Genomic DNA, 21,503 nt, shown 5'->3' on the forward strand with positions numbered 1-21,503 from the left:
GGATCCATGCTGCAAATGTTTATCCCTTGAGGCCTGGCTACTGCTCGACTCGTGGGCCAGCTTTCTCTCTGATCTCCATCCCGATCAGTCTCCTTGACATGCTGGTGTCCTTGACAGACAGAGGATGTCCACCCTACATCCGCATGTCCACGCTAATCCACAGTCACCTCTGGATGAGTTCACCAGCTGGGAATCCCATTTAAGTCACCAGTAGTGGCTGAAAAAAACCTGCTAGAACCAACGCAGGTCAGAGTGACAGCACTTAATAATAATTATAATATATAATAAAATATTGAGATTACCTTTTAACTCTCTGTTTCTATCTCTCTCTCTCTCTAAGGGTGTACTCATTACGCAGCTTAGTTTTTGAGTATGTGGCTTGTATGGATGCTTCTGGATGCCCATGTGACCTCTGCTAGTCTGTGACAGCTGGCATATGGCACCACTCTACCTCCACCAGCCTGAGTCTATGCCTCAGACCTCTGCCATCTTGGCTGTGCACCAGGAAAACAAGTTAGTGCTGGTAATTAGGACAGATAGCTAGTGAGGAAAGCGAAGGAAGAGCTGCTGCACTCAATGATTTCCGACAGTCTTGGCTTAAGCTTGACATAGCAGAAGCCTGAGATAAGAGAGGGAGGGATTTTTGAGGATAAAAGTTTATAGAGATGTATGAAATATTTGATAGAATCATGCTGGATTTACAGAGTATTCACAGAGACTAAATGTCATGTCTCTTTATGAGTAGGCTGGAAATAAGTCAAAGAAATGGCATGTTGACTTCTACAAGGGAGCTTTGATGGTAATGTACTGTAAAATGTAGTTGGTGTGGATGTTGCAAAATTTATTTCCAATTTTAATCCAAACTATGAATAAGAAATTATTTTTGGTCAAAGAAATCATGTACATGTCTTTAAAGTGCAAAAATGTCCTGTGGTTTTAACGGTTTTCAGATACAAAAATATGAAAAAAGAAAGCACTGAAAAACAGAATGTTCATAATAAAGCATCGCACTGTGATCAGGTCATAAAATCCATTTAAATTTGTGCAATTAGTCAACATGGTCCAAATTCAGATAGCTCGTCTGGCTGTAGTCCTAGCTTGGCTGTTTCATATCAATGTGACTTCTCATTTTCTGGGTAGCACCATTTTAAATTATGCTGAAAGCATCATCCACAATTAGATGCAGGCCCCATAATATTCATACAACAGATTTTTCAAACACATATAATCCACATGTGACAACTTGCAAAGGCAAAATGACAATATTTGTCATGTCCAGCAATTTAACTGCCGTTCCTTGTTGTGCTAAAAACAAAGAAAGTAAACATAAATATGTGGATTTATGCATGTTGTATGTATGCATTTAGGGTTATATTGCACCTTGATGGATGATTTTGTGTTTGATGTACTGTGTTGCTGAGACAAAGCAAAGGCAGAGACAGACTAACTCAATACCGACTCACCCAGGAGAGTCTGCTGAAATAAAACAACGGCTATTGTAATCTTATCAGGCACATACTGTGTTCAGCACCCCTGTAATGCTGCCTTCTGCAGATTACATGCATAATGCTTTGCGGAAGCAGCAAGAAAGCTGAGTACAAGGCAGTGAATGGTAGAGAATCTTGTAAAAAGTACTGTATCGCTGCAGTATTGATGTACTTGAAAATAACTTTTGCAACAGTAATTTCCTATTATTCATGTCATTTTGTGTGTATGAATCGTTAGATTTGCCTTGGAAGTGCACACTGGGGTGTTCAGCAGAGATAGTTAAACTTTACTCAGGTAGGGAACAACTAATAAATCATATTTTGCAGATTAGGCTTGCACACACACACACACACACAATCCTTTAATTAAACTCTGCTGAACAGGTTACAAATCTAGAGCCGCTTTCCTTATCACAAATCCGCTGGTTAATTGCTCTGTCTGCTACTCCCTTTGTTACAGAGAGTCAGTGAGTGAGCTGAAAAATTAGGATGAATCAAATCGACTTGTGGTCTTCAAGTCATAGGTGCCTTTAAATATAACCCGCTAATGGGTTTGGATGAAATATTATCATCCTCACACAATGATTTATCATCATAAACGTAAGGTACATTTTGTTCTTCCGATAATAGTACCACAGTATTTCTGGATCTCTATTTGACCTGAAATACCAACTGCTCTTAAAAGGACAACTGAAAGGAAATGAGAGTAAGACATCTGTTATATTTCACAAAAAGCAAATCCTCAATTATTAAGCCAGAAGTGTCATTGATAAAAAACCTTTTCAAAAAGGCCAATCAGTGATGAAAGATTGGTGTCCTTGCCTGGATTAGCTGATGAGTCACACATATAACAAAGTATAACAATCCTATCTCTCTGAAGGATGGTAGAAAGGAGTTGATTGGGGGATAAGAAAGGAGATAAAAGAATTTGTGTTACCTCTGGTTTCCATGGCAATTTCTTGTGCCGCTGGCTGAGGAACCTCCGGATGTGGGTATGGTCTCTGCCATCAACCCCTCCTGTGATTGGCTCGTCCTCCTTGAAAAACACAGCAGAAACAAGGACACCCTTATTCCTCTTTCACTACAAATTTTAGTCACCACAAAAAAAAGACACTGATGAAAGGAAAAGGCAAATTAATGGCGGTTTTAAATCTCAGTGGCTAAAGACTAAAGTCATCCATCCATCCTTCATTAAGGGTAACATGACTCTCCTCCATAAGCCACACAATTGATATATGAGATAAAGTAGCATCATTACCGAAAACCACAGCCCTTCATAATTCACGGAAGCATTAAGGAATATATAATGTGCATTACACACACACACACACACACACACACAGATATATACCATAAGAGACCAGGCCAAAAAAAAAACACACGGTTATTTGCCCCGAAGGCTAATATTAAGACTCTGTGGAATCTCCTCTTCACCATTCACTCCTAATCCAGCATTTGACTCGCCAAAGCCCTAATCTCCAACATACTCTAACCATCCACCCTGCCGGCCAAGATCTCTTCTCCAGGGAGCTTTGACTCTCCACCGATCTGGGATTTAGCCTTGTGCTCCGGCCAGAGCATTGCATGGCTCTTTCTCTGTGGCCTGTTAAGAGACATGTTGATGTTAATGCTGTGGCATGACGGGCAGAACACAGCAAAGAGGAGCGCAAGTTCTCGGCCAGCTATGAGGAGATAAAGGACTGCCGGGACCGTAGAGTCGCAGAGCTGTTAAATAAGAAAAGCATCCTCCATTTAGCAGGGATGTCAAAAAGAGACATACCTCCGTCGAGACAAGCTGGAGAGGTTTTCAGCACCCCTGAAATGAAGGGCTTTTGTTGAGAAGTCACCAGTGTTTGCAAAAGAATCAGGGGAGGTAAAAGAATTTTTTATAGTGGAAGAGGCAAAGAGACAGCTGTCGGATGCCAAGCCTTTGATTACTTTTTTAACTTCCAAGGGAGAGAGATGAATGAGGGCAGGGAAGGTAATGATGAAGAAATGTGACAACAGGCTCCCCTCCTGTCTGACACTAGAGGAGTGTGAAGCGGCTGATGTTTGTGCGTACCCAAAGACTCACAAGCACAATCCAGTACTACACATACACGCACGCACACACACACACACACACACACACACACACACAAAATACTCTGAATAACACATATTCACTCAGCGAAGGACACAACATTCATATTGCATCACCTGGAGTCTTGCATGAAACAAAGACAGCAGAAGAATAGAAGTATGAGACTCAGTGGTCAGTAAAATACAAAGCACAGACAAATCATGAATTGTCTGAAAACTCTGGGAAACTTGCAGCAAAATGATAATTTTCGACACATAAAGGGTGTTGAAAAGCTGGCGTAATGCTGCAACCTCAATGTTTTGGCTTTTTTATACCGTCGACAATAAATTTCCATTATGACACAAATACAATTAGAAATAAATCCACGATGAACCTGTGTACCTAATTATTGGCTCTTATTCACTATAATGCATGTATGCCTGTTTCATAGGCAACTTTAAATTTATAGAATTTCCACATTATGTAACACCACATTGAAATACATTTCCTATGTCTAGAATACTGAATGCGAGTAAAGCTTATACATACATAGCTAAAATAGAGTTCAACATCTTTATGAGAAAAAAAAAAACACTGCAAAGCTTGGTGCTGCTATCACTTCGTCTCTGTGACATTGTGTGCTCACTGTGAGCAAACCAAGAGCCAAGAGTTTGTTGTTCCTGCCTGTGACAGGCAGTTACCTTGCCAGCTAATCAACTTTCACTATTAGAACAGGTGGGATGATGTCTGAATGATTATGAAAGATTACCCATGTAGGTAAGGACTTTGCGATCTGTGGTTACTGATTGTGATTAAAAGAGACAATATTTTAGAACTATTATGTTGTCAAAACTAAAAGACCGAACTCTAAATCACTGGACTGTAACTCACACAGGCGCCACTTTTCTAAAGCGCTGCCTCAGCCCGATCCAATGCAAAGTCTGCTTATCGATGCAATACTAAAATGTACAGTTAAACTCATTGACCTAAGGTTGCACTACATCCTTCATCAGCTGCACCTCTTTTACCTCTACAGTGTATATCGACTTTACACTTGGGCAGGATGTTGTCATTACTTGTAGTGTGCCACAAACACTAGCAACATTTTGCATGACTCATTACTTCAGAGTTACAATCTCTAACGTGTTAGCAGATCTGCATTTTCCTGGCGCTGGGCCCAGAATTGTGTTATCAAGTTTCACTGATAATTAAAGTTTATGCTAAGGGACCTGTCAGATGGCCTTATATATAAAACATTGCATCAAGGCAAAATGAGCAATATCAGTCACACTGATGTTTACATTGCTATTTACCTTGTAGACTTTCCATTGAATAGAATAATGACAATTGGTCTATAACAATGTGTGCAAATGTGTACAAATGTCTTCTATGGGAGCAGTGCATCAGAGACAGCATTTAATCCCAGCTAAGCTAAGTTGTTACATATACGAACAGGCATGGCAGAGTTGTTAACCTCAAAAGGATAGATTGATAGATTAGCTGTCTGATCATTGAGCTTCCGTCACTGATTTCCAACCATCCCACCAGTCACAAAACTCACTATAGTGGTTGCTTGCCTCCCAGTTGTTTCCTCCAATACTCCCCTCATTCACACATATAATTGTGCATTCAACTGGATGACCTTGCTGATCCTAGCCCAGGGAAATAGCTGGAACCAGTGTCCTAGAATACCAATGAGCTCAATTAATTTCCCTTATTAAACACAAACAAGCACCCCTGTGCAAGGGGGTGGGGGGGGTATTGTGTAAAAGGAAGCCGAAAGAGTGAGATAGAGGAGAGCAGGGATCTGGGGCCCGTTGCTCAAATCTCTTCACCCCACCCACCCACCACAATAACCCTAGTGAATGATTCCAGCTCAGATGGCTCCCAAAAGTTCATAGTTTTATTTCCAGCCACCTGAAATATGAAAACTGATAACCAGTGAGGAATAATAACATTATTCTCAATTTTTAATTCAAGTTCACCATATGTTAATTAGTCCCGCCATAATAATAATGTAGACACTACCCATTTTTCATCCTATAGTCCCGCTCAACAGTGGCTCCCGGTCACTGGCTGGTTATTGTTTATATTAATGGGTGCAGCTGGAGGCAAAGATACCTGGTCGACATTTATTGTAATATGCTGGAATGACTAATTGCAATCCTTCATCACCAAAAAAGAAAAGCTGTGATGAAAGCTGCTCTCATTTGTGATTGTTACGAAATTATAGCAGGAGTTTGATACAGAAAACTCCATCATATTGTGTATCAGACAATGTTGCATAAGAAGGTGACGGTCAATCAACGCGGAGCAGACATTTCCAATCTATGTGACAAGATGGCACTGGCAGTGTGATAAGTAAGCTGAGAGGGATTTGTAGGGAGAAATTGCTAGATAAAAGGAGAAGTGTGAAGATACAGAACGAGAAATAGAGGATGAAGACATAAAAAGTGGCAGATTAGAGACAGAATAAGCAACGTAACACATGAACAGAGACAAACACAAGAGAGAAAAGATGACCAATGAAGAGAGAGAAAAAAAAGGAATGACAAAGAGCAGACCTTTGAGAGATACCACACGAGGTACCTCATAAATCCCACTGGCACAGTGAATGTCTGAAACGACTGCAGACTGCCAGAATCCCTTTCCCACCTCTCTTTACTGAACAGGCCAAACAGACCAGTGTCTGCTTGGTTTCAGAGTGGTACCACAAAGCTCTGTAAAGTATTGCATACTCCCCAGCTCGGTGGCTCAGTATGTGATGTGACTACAACTGAAAAGATGGCTTTTCAGTTCACATTTCTCAGGATACACTAAAACCATACACATACAGTTTCTGTACACCACAGATATATGGTAGTAAAAGAAAATGTGGTTCACTGAAATAAATAATCCAGCGCTAGCTTCATTCAAATCAAAGCTAAAACTGAGACAAAGGCGAGTTCTCGTGGCCACGGAGAAAAAAGCGAAGAATGTTCACCTCACAGTTGCCCTCATCTGAAATGCAGGAAAAAAAAGTAAGAATCTGATTCAAGGATTTTAATGTCATTCCTAAAATTTTTACTGCTTTCTAGTAGTTGCAGAAAGAAACCTGAATGAAGAGGTATTTTAGCTCTGTAGCATTGTAAAGAATAGATGAAAAGTGCAAGGAATATTGCAAGGGTCTTCAAGTAACAAGAAAACAGTGCAGGGAGCAATGTCAAAATGCTCTGTAAGATGACTGAGGAGGTGGAAATTTACTGAACAAGCCTCACAAGAGACTTGTGTGGATTCAGAAGCGAGTTTATGCAAGTCCTTGGACACAACCATGGGAAAAGGAGCACTACAAGACTCAAGGTTAATTTTAGAAACGTCTTCCGTTAACCCATACACACCTGATCCTTCGCAAAACACGAACACACTCACCATGGCAACACAAGCAACACAAACCTGTATGAAATGAAGCCTATGAACAGGTGTCTGTGTTCCTACATGGCATACATGATAACGTTCATGTGTGTTTTCTTATGCTGTGCTGTCAATGTAGTCAACCCAGCATCATTCTGTTTCAAAGTAAATGTTGTTTTCAGAAGCTGAAGGAAGAGAAATAGCGATGTAAAGAATGAGTCAGTCATTGGCCTTTGAGCCACACATAATGTGGATCTCTTCTGAGTAGTTAAGTTAAAGTTCATCACAACAAAAAGATCAGTACAGTGCATACAGATTTTTGAAATATGGCAGAGACATAGCTGTATTAACTTGAAATGTATTGGCTAATGAAGAGGACTGTCACTGCAACAACCTCAGTGATCCCGGATCAGCACTAGTGAGAGCTAGGAGGTTGAATAAATGTGCAACCTGACCTCGCAATCAGCCGCTTGAGTCTATTTCAGTAAGAATGCAGCTTTGGGATCCCCAGTACCTTTACATTCAAATCCCTGTTCCTTTTAACAAAGTGGCCGGCACTGCTGATTAGACATCAGCCCAAGCGCATTCAGTTAAACTATTGCAGGACAAGTCCCAGCCAAGAGAAAGAGGGAGTGCAACTATTTTTGTCTCGCTGCTTGCATTATTCATGTAAGAAATTACATGCCGGTCAATGGAACAGTGGAAAGGCTGAGTGTGGAAGAGAGGGAGAACATAAATAAGGGATGGCTGCAGTCGACAATAGGAGTGATAGAGTCAGTGGCTCCAATTTATTGGTTGGAAGATTAATGGTGCAGAGATGAGTACGGCAGGGAGACAATAAGACACAAAGGAGAAGGAGGGGAGAGCGGGAGCGAAGGGGAAAGATGGACGGATGGAAGAAAAAACTCCAAGCAGTTATTATCCTGCATGGGTACTCATAGAGCACTAATTTTAATGGGATGATAATGAGTATGTTTGTGCATGAGGGTGTTCTAGTATATAGAAACATATGATCTGCTTGGATTGTGTGTGCGCGCCCATGCGTTCATATGCATTCCTAGCCAACATGTACATGCAGCATGTATTGAGGTGTCCGTACGTCGGAGGGTGTAATTGATTGATTTAGGTCTGGAACAAGGTGATAGGACTTCTGTCACGCTTGAGTCCACATCAATACAGCAGGCATGTAAGGACAATGGCTGTGAGGAGCAGTGCAATGTCTCTCAGGATCGATAGCGGCCTGAAGAGCTTGGTCTGTGATGTCACTTTTGGCCACTCGCGTCTCCCGCCTTCTATTTCTAAATCTAAATGTATTGTCTCTGGCCCTGTTGTTAAATAAATACGTTTATTTATTATCTAAATCCATTGTACACAAAGACCAGAGTGATTGCTACAATTGATAAGTAACTAACTGTGTAAACTACTAACAACAGCAATAGATTTTTTGGAGCTAATGTGGAATTACTTCTTGAAGTGAATAAATAATTTTTATTTTTAGTCTAATGCTTCACACACAAAGATGACAGGTAAATAAAAGAAAATCAGAACTGCAGTTCAGTGGCTGCTGTGCTATAGTATTATTGGAGGCAGCAATGCATCAGAATTATGCAAAAATATTTGGCTGACTGATTGAGGACAGGATTTTGCATTGAGAGCAGGCAAAGCTTAAGCCCTATTTTATTTGGCCTGTAATCTTTGCACTGTAATTAAAACTATCTGAGAGGTGCTTTGGCATGGCCCTGGGAGAACGTTTCTGTGGAAAGACAGCTAAAAATCACCTTTAATCATTGTGAATTCAATGTAAATAGAGCTTGAACAAAATAAAGGTCAGGTTAGTGGAAAAGGAGAGATGGTTGGAAGGGGACAGAGAGCAGATGCAGAGAGTAAAAAAAGGAAAGCCAGCATCGACACTGGAATCCAGCCTTATGCCTTGCTATGCCTTTGTAGGAAGAGCGCTGCATTTTTTTGTACTGTCTGAGCAACAAAATACCTTCCTCCATACCTTTTCTATCACAGCAACGTTTGGAAGAAAAAGAGGAATAAAGAAAGGAGGTGTGTCATCCATATTAGGCCTGGGATTTCTGTCCAGGCTGATTACTACAGATGGGGTGTGACATAGGGCAGCTGGCAAACAGAACAGGCAAACTGTCAATCATCCCCGACCTGCTTGGTTCTCAATCTGACCCAATCAACACAGAGTCTACTGCCGAGAAACTGAGTCTCAGACAGAGCTGAACACGGACACACAAACCGACAAACAGGCTGGCCATGCTCTAACGAGACAACTATGTTCACGGTGATGGTGCAAGTTGTAAGTAGTATTTTTCCCAATTGTTTTTTTCAGCCTTAGGCAGAGAAAATGGAGAGATAAATGTTATTTTTCCCTAACGGCTATCAACTATTTTTAAACATACAATCCCATCAGTGTGCTCAGAGAACAGCCACACACCAAAAACCGTTTTTAGGAGTAAACCAATGTCAAACATAAGACAGTGTAGGGTTAAATCCAGCCAATTTTGGGAACATCTGGTAAGTGGTGTTGCACTACAGACTCTAAACATGCTAATTAGCTTAACAACCAGAGGGATCAGATGCAGTGTGGCAGAGGCTAATCTGAATTTGTCTGCTTATATGGATAAATGTGCACATTGTGTGGGCCTCAATGAAAGTAATAGCTTCAGCAGTTTTGTCACTTGTGCCACCTGCAGCCAATGGCTTTTTAAAGCTTCTGTTAGTGTGTATGTGATTTATTTGACTTTCTGAAAAGTATAACTTTTCTTTCCTATAGATGGCGTAGTGTGACAGGTAACGAGCCAATTCCCCAAGGTGCTTAGTATCTAAAAAAATTTTAATGATCAAATTGTTTGTTTATCGTACACAGCACCAAATCTGATAGGACATCAAAGCATAAATGTAAGACACTAAACAGCTCCCTCTTCCCACCCTACACCAATCAGCTCCCTTGACCTAAAAGCTGGCTCTCTATCACGGATCTGGTTAGTGAAAGGAAACACATTAAAATGCTGAATTTGGAATGGAAGAAGGGCCCGTGTAAAGTTTAATAACAGATACTAGGAAATGTCCTGGAGATTTTAATCTGGAAGTGACCCTTCATGACCTCAGCCACTATCAAAAATTAATATGAACACACATATAAATGACAATAAAATGGCCAGATGGAATCAAAGCTTGGAAATTAAGGATAACTAAAATACACAAGCACTCCCAAGGTAATGTGCGTTGGTGTCTGTATCCGTAAGAACTGATGTACTGAACATATAAATGCACGCAGTTACATACTTCATTATAATAAAAACTGGCTTTGGGGTAACTTGTCGGGATCAATAAGTTAACAGCAAGACCCCTAGGAGGTGGTTGTGTGTGTTCATTATGTGTGATCGTAAGTTAAGGCAACACTGAAAGACGACCCCAGCTTCTATTATGGAGATTGTGCAGAGATTAGCTATGCCTACAATCAATACTTACATCTTCTTATCTCACCCCTTCTGAATAAATACACTGATAGCGACACACTGATGCAGGAGGTCTGCAGGTCTATTTCCTGCTCTGAATATATTAACAAGAACAAGGGATAGCACACAGAAAATCAGTCATTCTCACAAAATGACAGACAGAGTGACTCAAAAGTCTACTACTAAGATAAAAAGCACTGAGCTTATTAAAAGAACCAAGACTTGAGTGAATGAAGCTATATTGTAGCTATATGTGAGCTGTGCCAGCGGTGTGGTTGTGCTATCACTCTGGGGCACAGGGGGAAAAGTGACTGGCACTGTGCAGCAGTTTCCGTTGTTGCCAATTGACAATTACCGCTTGTGGCCATTTATCTCCCCTGTAGTAAGCAACGAGCCAACAATATGTTTTCTGGAGTGAGAAAAGAAAACTTCCACTGATTGAGTAATAGTCATAGCTAGTGTTTACTTTGTGTATTCACAAGCACCGTCTTTCATGCATGTGTATTCTGTTTAGTAAAAGGAACCACTATACCCAACCCTTGATTGTGAGCTCTGTCACACCAACCAAAAATAACAACAAAAGTGAAAAATTAAACTAAACCAAGTGCAGGTTGGGGTGCCCTGGTGGCTTTGACACTGTTATAAAGGCATCAAATGCTCAAAAAATAACCTTTAAAATCATGAAAAATATCAAATATGAAATGTGTAATCATAAATGCACCCACGTTTTCAAGTGAATCCAACTACACAAGCAGTCAAATCTGGAACTCACAGCAAACAAGACATATTGACCATATAATGTGTGTTTTAGCGCGTTTCACATGCACTATCTGTGAGATGTAGGTTCCCCAACTGCCTGCCCGATTTCTGCGACTGACATTTCTGCTGACTGGCTCCTGAGCTCTCTGCCCTGCTTGAGTATTTTCTTCCCTCCATCCTTCCTTCCTTGGGCAGTTATCCAGCTCTTTTCTCTTCCTTTCTACTGAGAAATACTGTTTAGTTTTAACTTTTTCTCCAAGTCCAGAGAGAGCAAAATGAAAGCTTGATACAAAACCAGGCCCTCCCTGATTAGATGTATGAATGACCACTTATTTGACAACTATCAGTCAGAACTAATCTTATCCTTAGCTTTACATCCTGGCTAAAGACTGATGGAAATATATACTCTGAAGAAAAAGCAAGACAAAAATGATTAAAATGTAAAAAAAGCTTAATACCTCAAGCACACAAGAAAAAGTTAGAAAGCCTGGAAAAAACATAAAAGTTGCCATGGAAATAAGCATAAATGTTTTTTTGTTTTTTTTAAAAGCTTCTATTTATTTGAATTTGTTTGTTCTTGTCATTTTAATTTGGGATGTTGGCCAGAGGCAGACGGGGAGAGATGAGAGGAACTTGCGGCCATACCAGACTCCAGATTTACCTTACTTAAACAAACACACAGATGTGTCAGCAAAGCTTGTGGCACCAGGGGATGACTGTTTATATTTTTCATTAGTACCTTTTCATCCTCCCCCCACCACCCTTTCTTTAAAAATTGCTGTCACCCTGGGTCCAGAGGACATTTCATGCTTAGTCTTTTATCTCAAATAAAGCTACGCTTCTGTAGCTCAGCATCAAATGCATGGATTTTGTGCATATACATACTGTATGTGTGCATTTCAGATAACCGGCATTTTTGTGACGATTGCATTGCATTTTAAAACACCTGCTTTGCTCCTGGAGCCACTTTTTGGATCCTCTCTTCTGCCATGGTCCTGTCTGTGCAACTCAAACTAGCCTATGGTTAATAAACTGTCTCATCAACTGCACACCTGTTTGGAGATCTCACATCCACCTGGCCTCCGCTGTCTTCAACAATAAAAAACAAAAGAAAAGTCTATGCTTCACTCGCACTTTCTCCTCAATTCCCTTCACTTGCCTCTATGTTGCTCGATGTTGCGTTGTCATCTGCAAACATCTCTTATCCCCTTTGTCACCAAACAACAAGACAGACAATGAGTAATTAAAACGGCCCCTACTGCTTTGTGTTTAATGTCCCTGTCAGCCCACTATAGCCTTGGAGCCACTTCACAGCAATGTGCTGCCTCCATTTGGCCCAACAGCTCTTTTACAACACCAAGTCACACTGCAAACATTTATGCAGTTTTATTCATAAAATTATACAGCTATCCTGACAGAGAAAACTTATTCTAACTAAGCTTTCAAGTGTCAACTTCCATGACATTTTTGTCTACTCTGGGTTACAGATTCAAAGTGTGGAAACATTTGGGCCAAGCCCTGAAAATAAGACAATATTTCTACCATACTAAGAATGAAATGTCAAAACACTTTCTGGCACAACACTGACAGTGTGGACATTCTTCTAATGGTATAGGGTATTTCTAATAATGACATTTTAGTTGGTCCAGACAGTGAGTGGTTGCTGTCTTTTATCTTATACCTTGCTTTTCACTGCGAGGCCCTTTTGTGCAAACCATGCATTATCTACAAAATATGCTGCATAGAAAATGACAGCATTTCTTATGTTTGCTGATATAAATGGCACCTTTTATCACCTGTGCACTATTTTGACACTTGGATTTGCTTTTTCTGCCTTACTTTTGTATTTCATCATTCTGCCTCTAACCTTTCAGCTCTATTTTAGCACCCATAAAGCAAACTCACTACCAACTTGGTGGCATGGGTATTCAATGGTGTCGGCGCATGTTAGTGAAGATGGATGGCAGCAACAAAGGAACAATGAATCTTCATCATAGTCCGTCGCCATTTCTCTCTTGCCCATACACACCCACGGTCCCAAGCTGCTCTTCTGTCTTCAGGCTCTGTTTTTGTATCTCAGACCTCGTGCCCACTCAGTCCTCTTACCCATCCTCACTTCCATCTATCCATCCACCTGTCCGTCCGTCCGATCTCTGGACACATGGAAGGAGGCGGAAAAGGTAATTTATAGCTCATTCCAGGACATTGCGCTCTCCCCTATTTACAGCTCGCCCACATTGTTCTGGAGCCTCCATCGATATGAACCAGATGCGTTGGCCATACTTTAATCTACCTGCTGGCATGTAGTCAGATCAGAGATGACTACACGGTACCAACATATACCATACAATGTATCACTGTATAAAGACTCTTCAGGAAGACCACACACTGTATGACACCACTCACTCCTACAGTACTCAACACAAAGATACAAAGCTGGCATTTTTACAAACATACTTTGTTAGAGAACATTAAGTGAAAAATTTGGCCTTTTGGTGTACTGTCTAGTTAATAATATTACACTGTGTGTAATGCATGTCCTGTTTTGTATCAGTCCTCAGAATACTGATATAAATCACTAGAAAACTTGGTTGGTACAACTATATTATTGCATCTTGAACTTTTATTGCATTATTGCATTGGTTCTTGTCCTGGAGGAGGACAATGATTGGCTGTGACACAGTGGTTGCTCAGGGTCAGCTCTTTCAATCTCACACTGTATGTATGTCTATCTCATCATCTCTTCTTCTGTTACTGTGTCCATCACACCCAATTTCCAATTTTGTGCCCACCAGTCTTGCTGATTCACTCTCTTCCTATGCTACATATAGCCATACAATTCTGGGAATAGTATAACGGGTCATTTAACATGTATATTACATAGTTCCTCTTTTATGGCTCTAGGAGTAATACAAATTCATCCAAACTTCACAAAAGTAATTTTTTTTCAACATGAAAAAGTACTCTCCATTTTAGGGTCTTTCATTCTACACGTCAACAGTCAGGTAAAATAATAAAATCAAAGAACACGTCTTCCTTCGTGCCCACAGTGAAGCTTGTGAGATAAAGAGCATTGAGGATTTTTCAAATGTAAAAGAGTTGCTGTTTTAGGGCTTCGTACCACTGCATGTCTGCAGAGTGTGAGGATTGGACTTTTATCCAACATTGTTCTAGATTTTAATTATCATAGATGTTTGGCTTGCACGTTGTTAGTCTTCCATAGCTGTTTGCCAACTTCTATTGCATCAATTTAACCACTTTTTTCTGCAAATAACACATAAACCTCTCCTCTAAACCAAGCACTTGTTGTTGCATTAATTACAGCAATATAAAATAGTTTTTCTTTTGACCCTGAGAGAGACTTGCCGCACACAGGCAGCTCAAAGCACTGGCCACTGTGGGTTTTTCACACAGCTGCGGGCATATGTGTGAGACAGAATGAGATGAGAGAAATGATCAATATTGCAATATGGCCTCTTCCTACTTTTTTGATACACTCTGCCTTGTACTTTGCTATATGTTGAGCGGAGATTTTGCTGCCAGCAAGCCAACTAAGGCCATGACAAGAAAGTGGTGCACAGAGCAGGCAGAAATGCAGAGACAATGTCATGTTAAAGGACAAACAAAATTACATTCTTCAAGGCAACTGCTCAACTTTTCGGTAGGTCTGCCAAAGTGCAGATGACCATAGGGGGGAAAAAGTGCAACACAGATGTGAGATGATGGAGACATGTCAAGCCCTGCAGGCTGTGACTGTGTTTTGGATGGTTCTAAATACTTCAGGGATAACTTTAAACATTTTCCAATATTTAGCCATATGGTGAAGATTTGGAGACCTCTTCTGTGTGGTTTTAACCAGCGGGAGAAGTTTTAGAAAGTGTTTCTGCTTTGTCACCTGTCTCTTTCATATCAAGACAAACTGTTTAGTCGGTTTTAACTTATTAAGCAGCAGCTCTCTGGTTACAAAGACAAAGTCAGTGCTTTTATATTAAAACGTTGGCATCAGGCTTTTTCTTTACCCAACTACGGTACAGATCTTGGTCCAAACATCATCAATAATAACTGCTTATAAAATACAAGTACCCAGCTCACCCCTAATATATTTTTAATTTATAATAATGACTTTGAACTTGACCTTGAATAGAATATATGTGTCAAAGGCTACGTTCACACAGGTCTTAAAGAGATGGTATTATGGTTTTTGGCTTTTTCCCTCTCTTTTATTGAGTTATATATCTTTTTTTTTGCATATACTAGGTTTGCAAAGTGAAAAAATCCACCCCAAAGGGAGTTCCCATCTCCCACAGAAAACACTGCTCTGAACTGCCTGAAAACAGCTCATTTGTAGTCCAGCTACACTATATTACTTCCCTTTCTTGTGACTTAACAATGAAGATACATGTCATAATGCTAGCTGAGCGGCTAGTCGGACACGCCCTCAAAAACACCGGTGGAAAAACAGTGAGCTGCAGCACACCTCTCCTCTCCCTTCCAAACACTAGCTACCCTCCAAGCAGTCAATGGACCCAGTTAAAATTTTATGGATGAAAGATACTTTTGTTACAGATTAATAACCACTCACCACCTTTTTATATACAGTCTATGCTCACCACTCTGAAACTCTTGCTCCAGTCCAAATTGCCAACCTGGTCGGCAACATGTAGCCTAAAGCTGAATCTAAGCCGTTTACCGTCTTTTCGCTGACCCTTCTGATTGGCTATTACTGGCCATTCGCTGACCTGCCCTTCTCTGCTTCTGATTGGCTAGTAGTCCTTAACTAGGAACTGCGTATGTGCAACTCCCAACAAAGATCATTTAGAGACAAGATGTATCACTCCACAGCTAAAACGAAGCCTTCAACACAGGGTGAAAAGAGGAGCTGCAGCAATGTGCAATATGACAAAAAAAATGGTGTTTTTTTGAAAATTAAACCATGTAAACCTGTTCTGGTACAACCCCTAAATAGGATTTTGAACCTGAAAATGAGCATAATACCACCTCTTTCATGCATAATTGCCGATCTTTTTTGTTTGACAGTTCACATTACTGCTTAAATGTGGCCCATATCAGACTCCAGTGTGAATTGTCCACAGCCTGAAAGGGACCCGCATGCGCAGAAGAATAACATGACGTCACACGCAGCAGCACCATAGACTGTGAGCAGCATGCTGTCGTACAGAAGTAAACAAGGAGCCACAGAGGTTAGCTCTGGTTAGCTCATACTTGCTAACCCTCCCATATTTCATTGTCCTCTCACGGGTCACATTTCTCCCAAATTATGCGCACAACTTTCTGTTACTTTAATTACGGTTTCTGGCGCTGTCCAATGCAACTGCACAACTCACTACCCCCCCCTCCAGTATGTCGCCACGGACACAAGTAGAATGCACATAACTCAGAAAAGAGCTCACAATCCGGTGGATTTCAGGTGTAAGAAAGGGAATTTGTGACCAGATGATAGCATGGTAGAGAAGGAGAGCCACATGTATAATAATGGCTTTTGAGGAGCTTTTTCGTTCGTCGTTCTCCATCTATAGCAGAAATGTGACAACAGCTGCTTTAGAGTGACGTCAAAGTTGCATCAATTCCGACCTGAGTGTCCAGACTCAGGTTGCATTAAAAAAGATCCGATCTGTATCTTATTTGGACCACATATGAAAGTGGCCCAAATCTGAACTGAAAAAGATCGGATTCCATGTGACTTGACCTGTTCACACTGTTTGAATATGTTCAGACTGCAGGCCAAAGTGCCATCCCCTGTTAATTTAGATCAGCATAACTTGACTTCATGTACAGTGGCAGCAGAAGTCACCTTCTTCTGGTTTATCAATTTTGAACAAGCACACACCAGAGACAAAGGGACACTCACTCAAACTACACCATTGATTCACTGGTTGCAATTAACATAGTGTTGCTCCTATCCCGTCAGGGGCAAATTGAAAAAGCCAATACCAATTGGTTTTCTACCATCAGCTGCCATCTCACAAAAGTCTGAAATGGCCACTCCAGACCCATCCGTGCCTCCCAGCCAGCAGCATCGACTCGTGTGTCGATATACCTGCAAACCTCTACTGGCTCAAGTGAGAAAAATCAAGGCAGTGGGTTGTTTAATGACTGAATAAATCCAGAAGGACGCTTAAAGAAATTGATATCCTGACAACAACAACACAGCCAAAGAAAGCGCTTTAGCATTTCGCTGTGTCAACTACTGCAGCTGGATTAATAGACTGCTTGGTTGGCCTGTTCAGACCATTGCCCCAGGAAAAGATATATGAAAAATAATCACCTTCTTTCCTTTATCTCTGCCGTTTCATAGTCATGGTCAATGTTAAACCTTGAATCCATTTATTTTTGTTCCTCGAAGCACTCCTATCACATGGAAGTTTCATAGCAGCACATAAAGTGCAAGATCATCTCTGATGTATGTGGCGTGATTGGAAAAGCTGGTAAATCAGGCCTGTCTCAGTTACCACCTACTCACAAAGACTCTTAAAGCGATTTCTATGCTCATCACAGCAGTATGATCTGTAACTGTCAAGTACAGCAGGTTAAATTGAATAAAATATTATGGCATTATGATTACACCATTAAACCAGTTTCATAAACAACCGATGTATACAGTATTTGATGGTATTTGTGTAAAATAAAAAATGTAAAAGCTGAGCTGCTTGTGATATGCCCCATAGAATAATTAATAGATAGGAAATAAGCACCTTTCATCCATAGATTCTTGCTGGAGGACCTGATGACACATCAGTGGGCTGAACTGAGATGACGTGCACACAGCCTCGTCCTGTTGGCTGGCTCACCTTTATCATAGGGACTAAACCCAAAATACTCCCAAACAGGGGCAGAGGCATTTTCTTGTTTACTAGTCCTGTAACTTTATACCCACCACTCGCAGCTGCCATCAAGTAGCTTCTTTTTGCAGTGGCGCCCAGATCAATAAATGGCTGATGGGATGCCACTACTACTTCAGCAGCATATGCCAATCCCTAGAGTGGTATGCCACTCGTTATCCACTGGCACATTTTATTTCTTTATGTAGCGCTATGTTGCGCTACATTGTTAATAAAGGCAGAAAGAATTTACATTTTTATCAGTACTTGTATTTGTAAAACATGCATCAGAGAGCAGCACTGGTGAAACAGTGTTACAGTGGCCTACCGCTTTCAAGCGGCACCTGCCATTAGGAATTTGCTGGTGGAATGCAAGTGGCATACTCCTCTAGAGATTTGTACATGCTGCTGAACTACTAGTGGGATGCTACTAGCCACTTTTCGATCTTGGCATCCCTCCCTTTTTGTGTGTGTAGAAAGTGTGTGGTTGAGTGAAAGAGAGCGGCAGAGGGAAGGCAGAGGAGCAGAGGAAAAGAAGAGTACTGCCCTGTCGGTTTACTAGAAAGAGGAGTGTGTGGACTTCTGATGGCATTAAAATTCATACTTTCAGGATTTCTAAATATCCTGGTATACTATATTACCTTAATACCGCCCACACACAATTTTGCATGTTTTTATATACTGCTTATAAATGCCCAACAGCTGTAGAAATAAGTGAAGTGTTACCATGCAAACCACATATAGACATTAGCCTATATAGCATTATTTTATATGGGGGACAAGATGAAGATTGATAGACAGAGGTGACAGAGAAGTGATAAAGTGATGAAGACAAGAGGAGAAAAAGGTGGGTCACCATAGGTGGTGAGGCAGGCAAAGACACTGATGAGATCAATCAACAGGCTCCAAGTGTCTGGCCTCTGCCCGGACAGTGTGGGGACAACAGAGATCAATGATGAGTAAGGCCCACAGGCTGGTTCACCACAGGGGACAATACATTATAGACTGAATACATACTCCAGCAAAAACCAGAGGAGAAGGATGGAAGAGAGGAAAGAAGGGAAAGGAAAGGTCGGATAGACGGAGAAGAGGGGATGGATGGAGAGAAACCAAGAAAAATACCGACTACGGGAAACTGGGAAATACTGACCTCAGTAGTCAAACATGTTTAATGGTTTCTGTATGAGAACAAACTGAATAGACTTCATGCAGTGGGAGTGATGTTCCAGATCAATCAAAACACTGTTGGGTTTGTACACCTACACGAATGTTAACCTGTGAAATTGTCATCAGTATTTTTAATAGCAGTACTTCTTCTGTATCATCAACGTCAATCAGAAATCCCCTCCAACTCTTCAGAGATATGGCACTCTGGCAAACAGGGAATACTGATGAAAGCAGGAAATGTTCCCACAGGAATGCAAATAAATGTGCCCATCCTCTTCCTTGGACCAGAAACACAGCATGCCCACACCAAAAAGAATTTTGTTTCCAATTCAATTACTCACATCACTCCTTCCATCCTTCCATCCATCTATCCATTGTGCTACTCCGCCAAGTCGTCCTTATCTGCTTCTCGTCAAGTAAATGCCTGAGTGGTGGGAGATTTGGCAAGAAAGACTGAGAATGCTTTGCCTCTATTGTTCAGTGTTATTCAGTGAGGTTCTCATCCCTGCTTTATTTCTATTGGTAACCTGTTTTTTTTAGTCTTTATGGAACAGACGAAAAATGGAGGTCTGCACAATTTTTGTTTCCCTTTATCAAGTGGCAACAGGAGCAGCACCTGCTTGCCTAATCTGGCAGACACACAGACATCTTCTATACACACTTCTACACAGATGATGTCCACTGCAGGCAATTTTCAATGGCCCAGCCTTCTAAAAGCACTTAAAACATTAAGCACTTTAACAGGTTTGGGTGATGCATTTTCCCCATCAAAGGCCTTTGACCATCAGCTCTGTTCCCAAGCATCCTGCTCCTCCTATGCAACATTGTCTCAGAATCAGCCTTTTGAAATAAGCATTGAGTGATGTATGCAGTGTCTGAAAAGCCATATGAGTATGACTAGAGGGACTCATCTATTTACATAACACAGAGGGATTATCTGGAATGACTGAAGTGGCAGGTTTCACATTTACCCTCAACTCCCACGCCATCCATTTCCAACTTTACCATGACAAAAATGACAGCCTTGATCAAGGGACGATTCACAATGTTTTTCTTATTTTTTGTCAAGCACAAACTGCACATTGTTCTGTCGCTTCCCATGGCTTCAACTCTCATAACCAGCAATAATGTCTAAACAACAAAAAGAAACTGAGAGAATAGATCAGTGCGAGTCTTTCTTCCTCTCGTAGATGCGATCGGTACATGTTGGTTTCACTACCAGATACCCAGATAGCCATCTGGAGTCACGCCACATCTGTAAACTGCAATTGGTTCCTATATATTATGAATATTCACATCATAGTTTACAGGACTGATGTGACTCAAGAGAGCTAACTTAGCCCGCTATCACCTACACTGCTTTTTAACTAAAGATAACGTTTTTGTGCATGTACTAACTCACGTATAAGTCTCACGGAGTAGACATTTTACACATAGCGCAAAAATCTATTCAAATTCATTTTTAAACAATCACCCAGCCCCGTTGACAACCCTGATCAATGTTTGGTTTGCCGGACCAAAGGTGTTTTACACACATGCAGGTTCACTGATTATCATTTCGGCATGATGAGCCCGTCTCTAACAAAACTTTGAAACATCATTTTTCTTTACAGTTAGCAGACAGAATTTGCAGCCCTGAACTCATTGATTCTCCATGCCTTTATCAGCAGCGCACACTCAGCAGGGATCCAGCATATCAGTGTAATAGAAAGCAACCCGTAGATAAATCGGGACAGAGGTGAGAAAAAGAAGTACACATGACACTAGACATATAGTCTAGTGTCATGTGTACTGAAACAATGACCTTAACCCAGCATGGCCGCAGCATGAAATTGACCGGCAACAGCAAAGAGCCTGCCGGTAACAGCTTAGCACTGACCAGTGCTGGAACAGAGCCAACTGGTACGAACCATAATGATTAAGGAAAGAGCAGGAATCTTCAATAGTGTGCCGGATTGAGGGTGATCCCACTGTGTAATGCCTTTCCTCCCTATCTGGGATACAGAGGATGGGAATAAAGCTAAATGCTATTGGGTCCCAATGTGTAAAAAAGATAAATAGCTTAGGTTGGCAAGTGGATGTAGGTATCTTAGCTGTCCATTTTCTGAATATTTCTACACTATGTCTGCATGACTGTTTGACTGCAGTATACTGCATGTGCAGAGCTGTTGGTCTTGAGAAACAGCCTTCCACTCTGTTGGCATCTGGTCGTGGGTAGCAGAGTATTATTAAGTGCAGACCTCAGTGCTGGAGCCCTGCCTGAGTTTATTGCAGGCCCACAGCTCGGATCTCCATCCACTGTGAATCAACACCAGGCTGACAAATG

General features: G+C 41.1%; 1 protein-coding gene across 1 annotated transcript in view; it reads right to left on the reverse strand.

Annotated features, from left to right (window-relative positions):
- b4galnt4a (beta-1,4-N-acetyl-galactosaminyl transferase 4a) overlaps positions 1 to 21,503 on the reverse strand; it is a 138,431-nt gene that overhangs the window by 55,596 nt on the left and 61,332 nt on the right. The window contains 1 exon segment of the mRNA XM_038706809.1: positions 2,425 to 2,523. Coding sequence (XP_038562737.1) covers positions 2,425 to 2,523 — 99 coding nt within the window.

Source organism: Micropterus salmoides, unplaced genomic scaffold (assembly GCF_014851395.1).
Source record: "Micropterus salmoides isolate LMB-PRFRI ecotype aquatic unplaced genomic scaffold, ASM1485139v1 Ms_hic_scaffold_8, whole genome shotgun sequence".
In the NCBI taxonomy this organism is placed as follows: domain Eukaryota; kingdom Metazoa; phylum Chordata; class Actinopteri; order Centrarchiformes; family Centrarchidae; genus Micropterus; species Micropterus salmoides.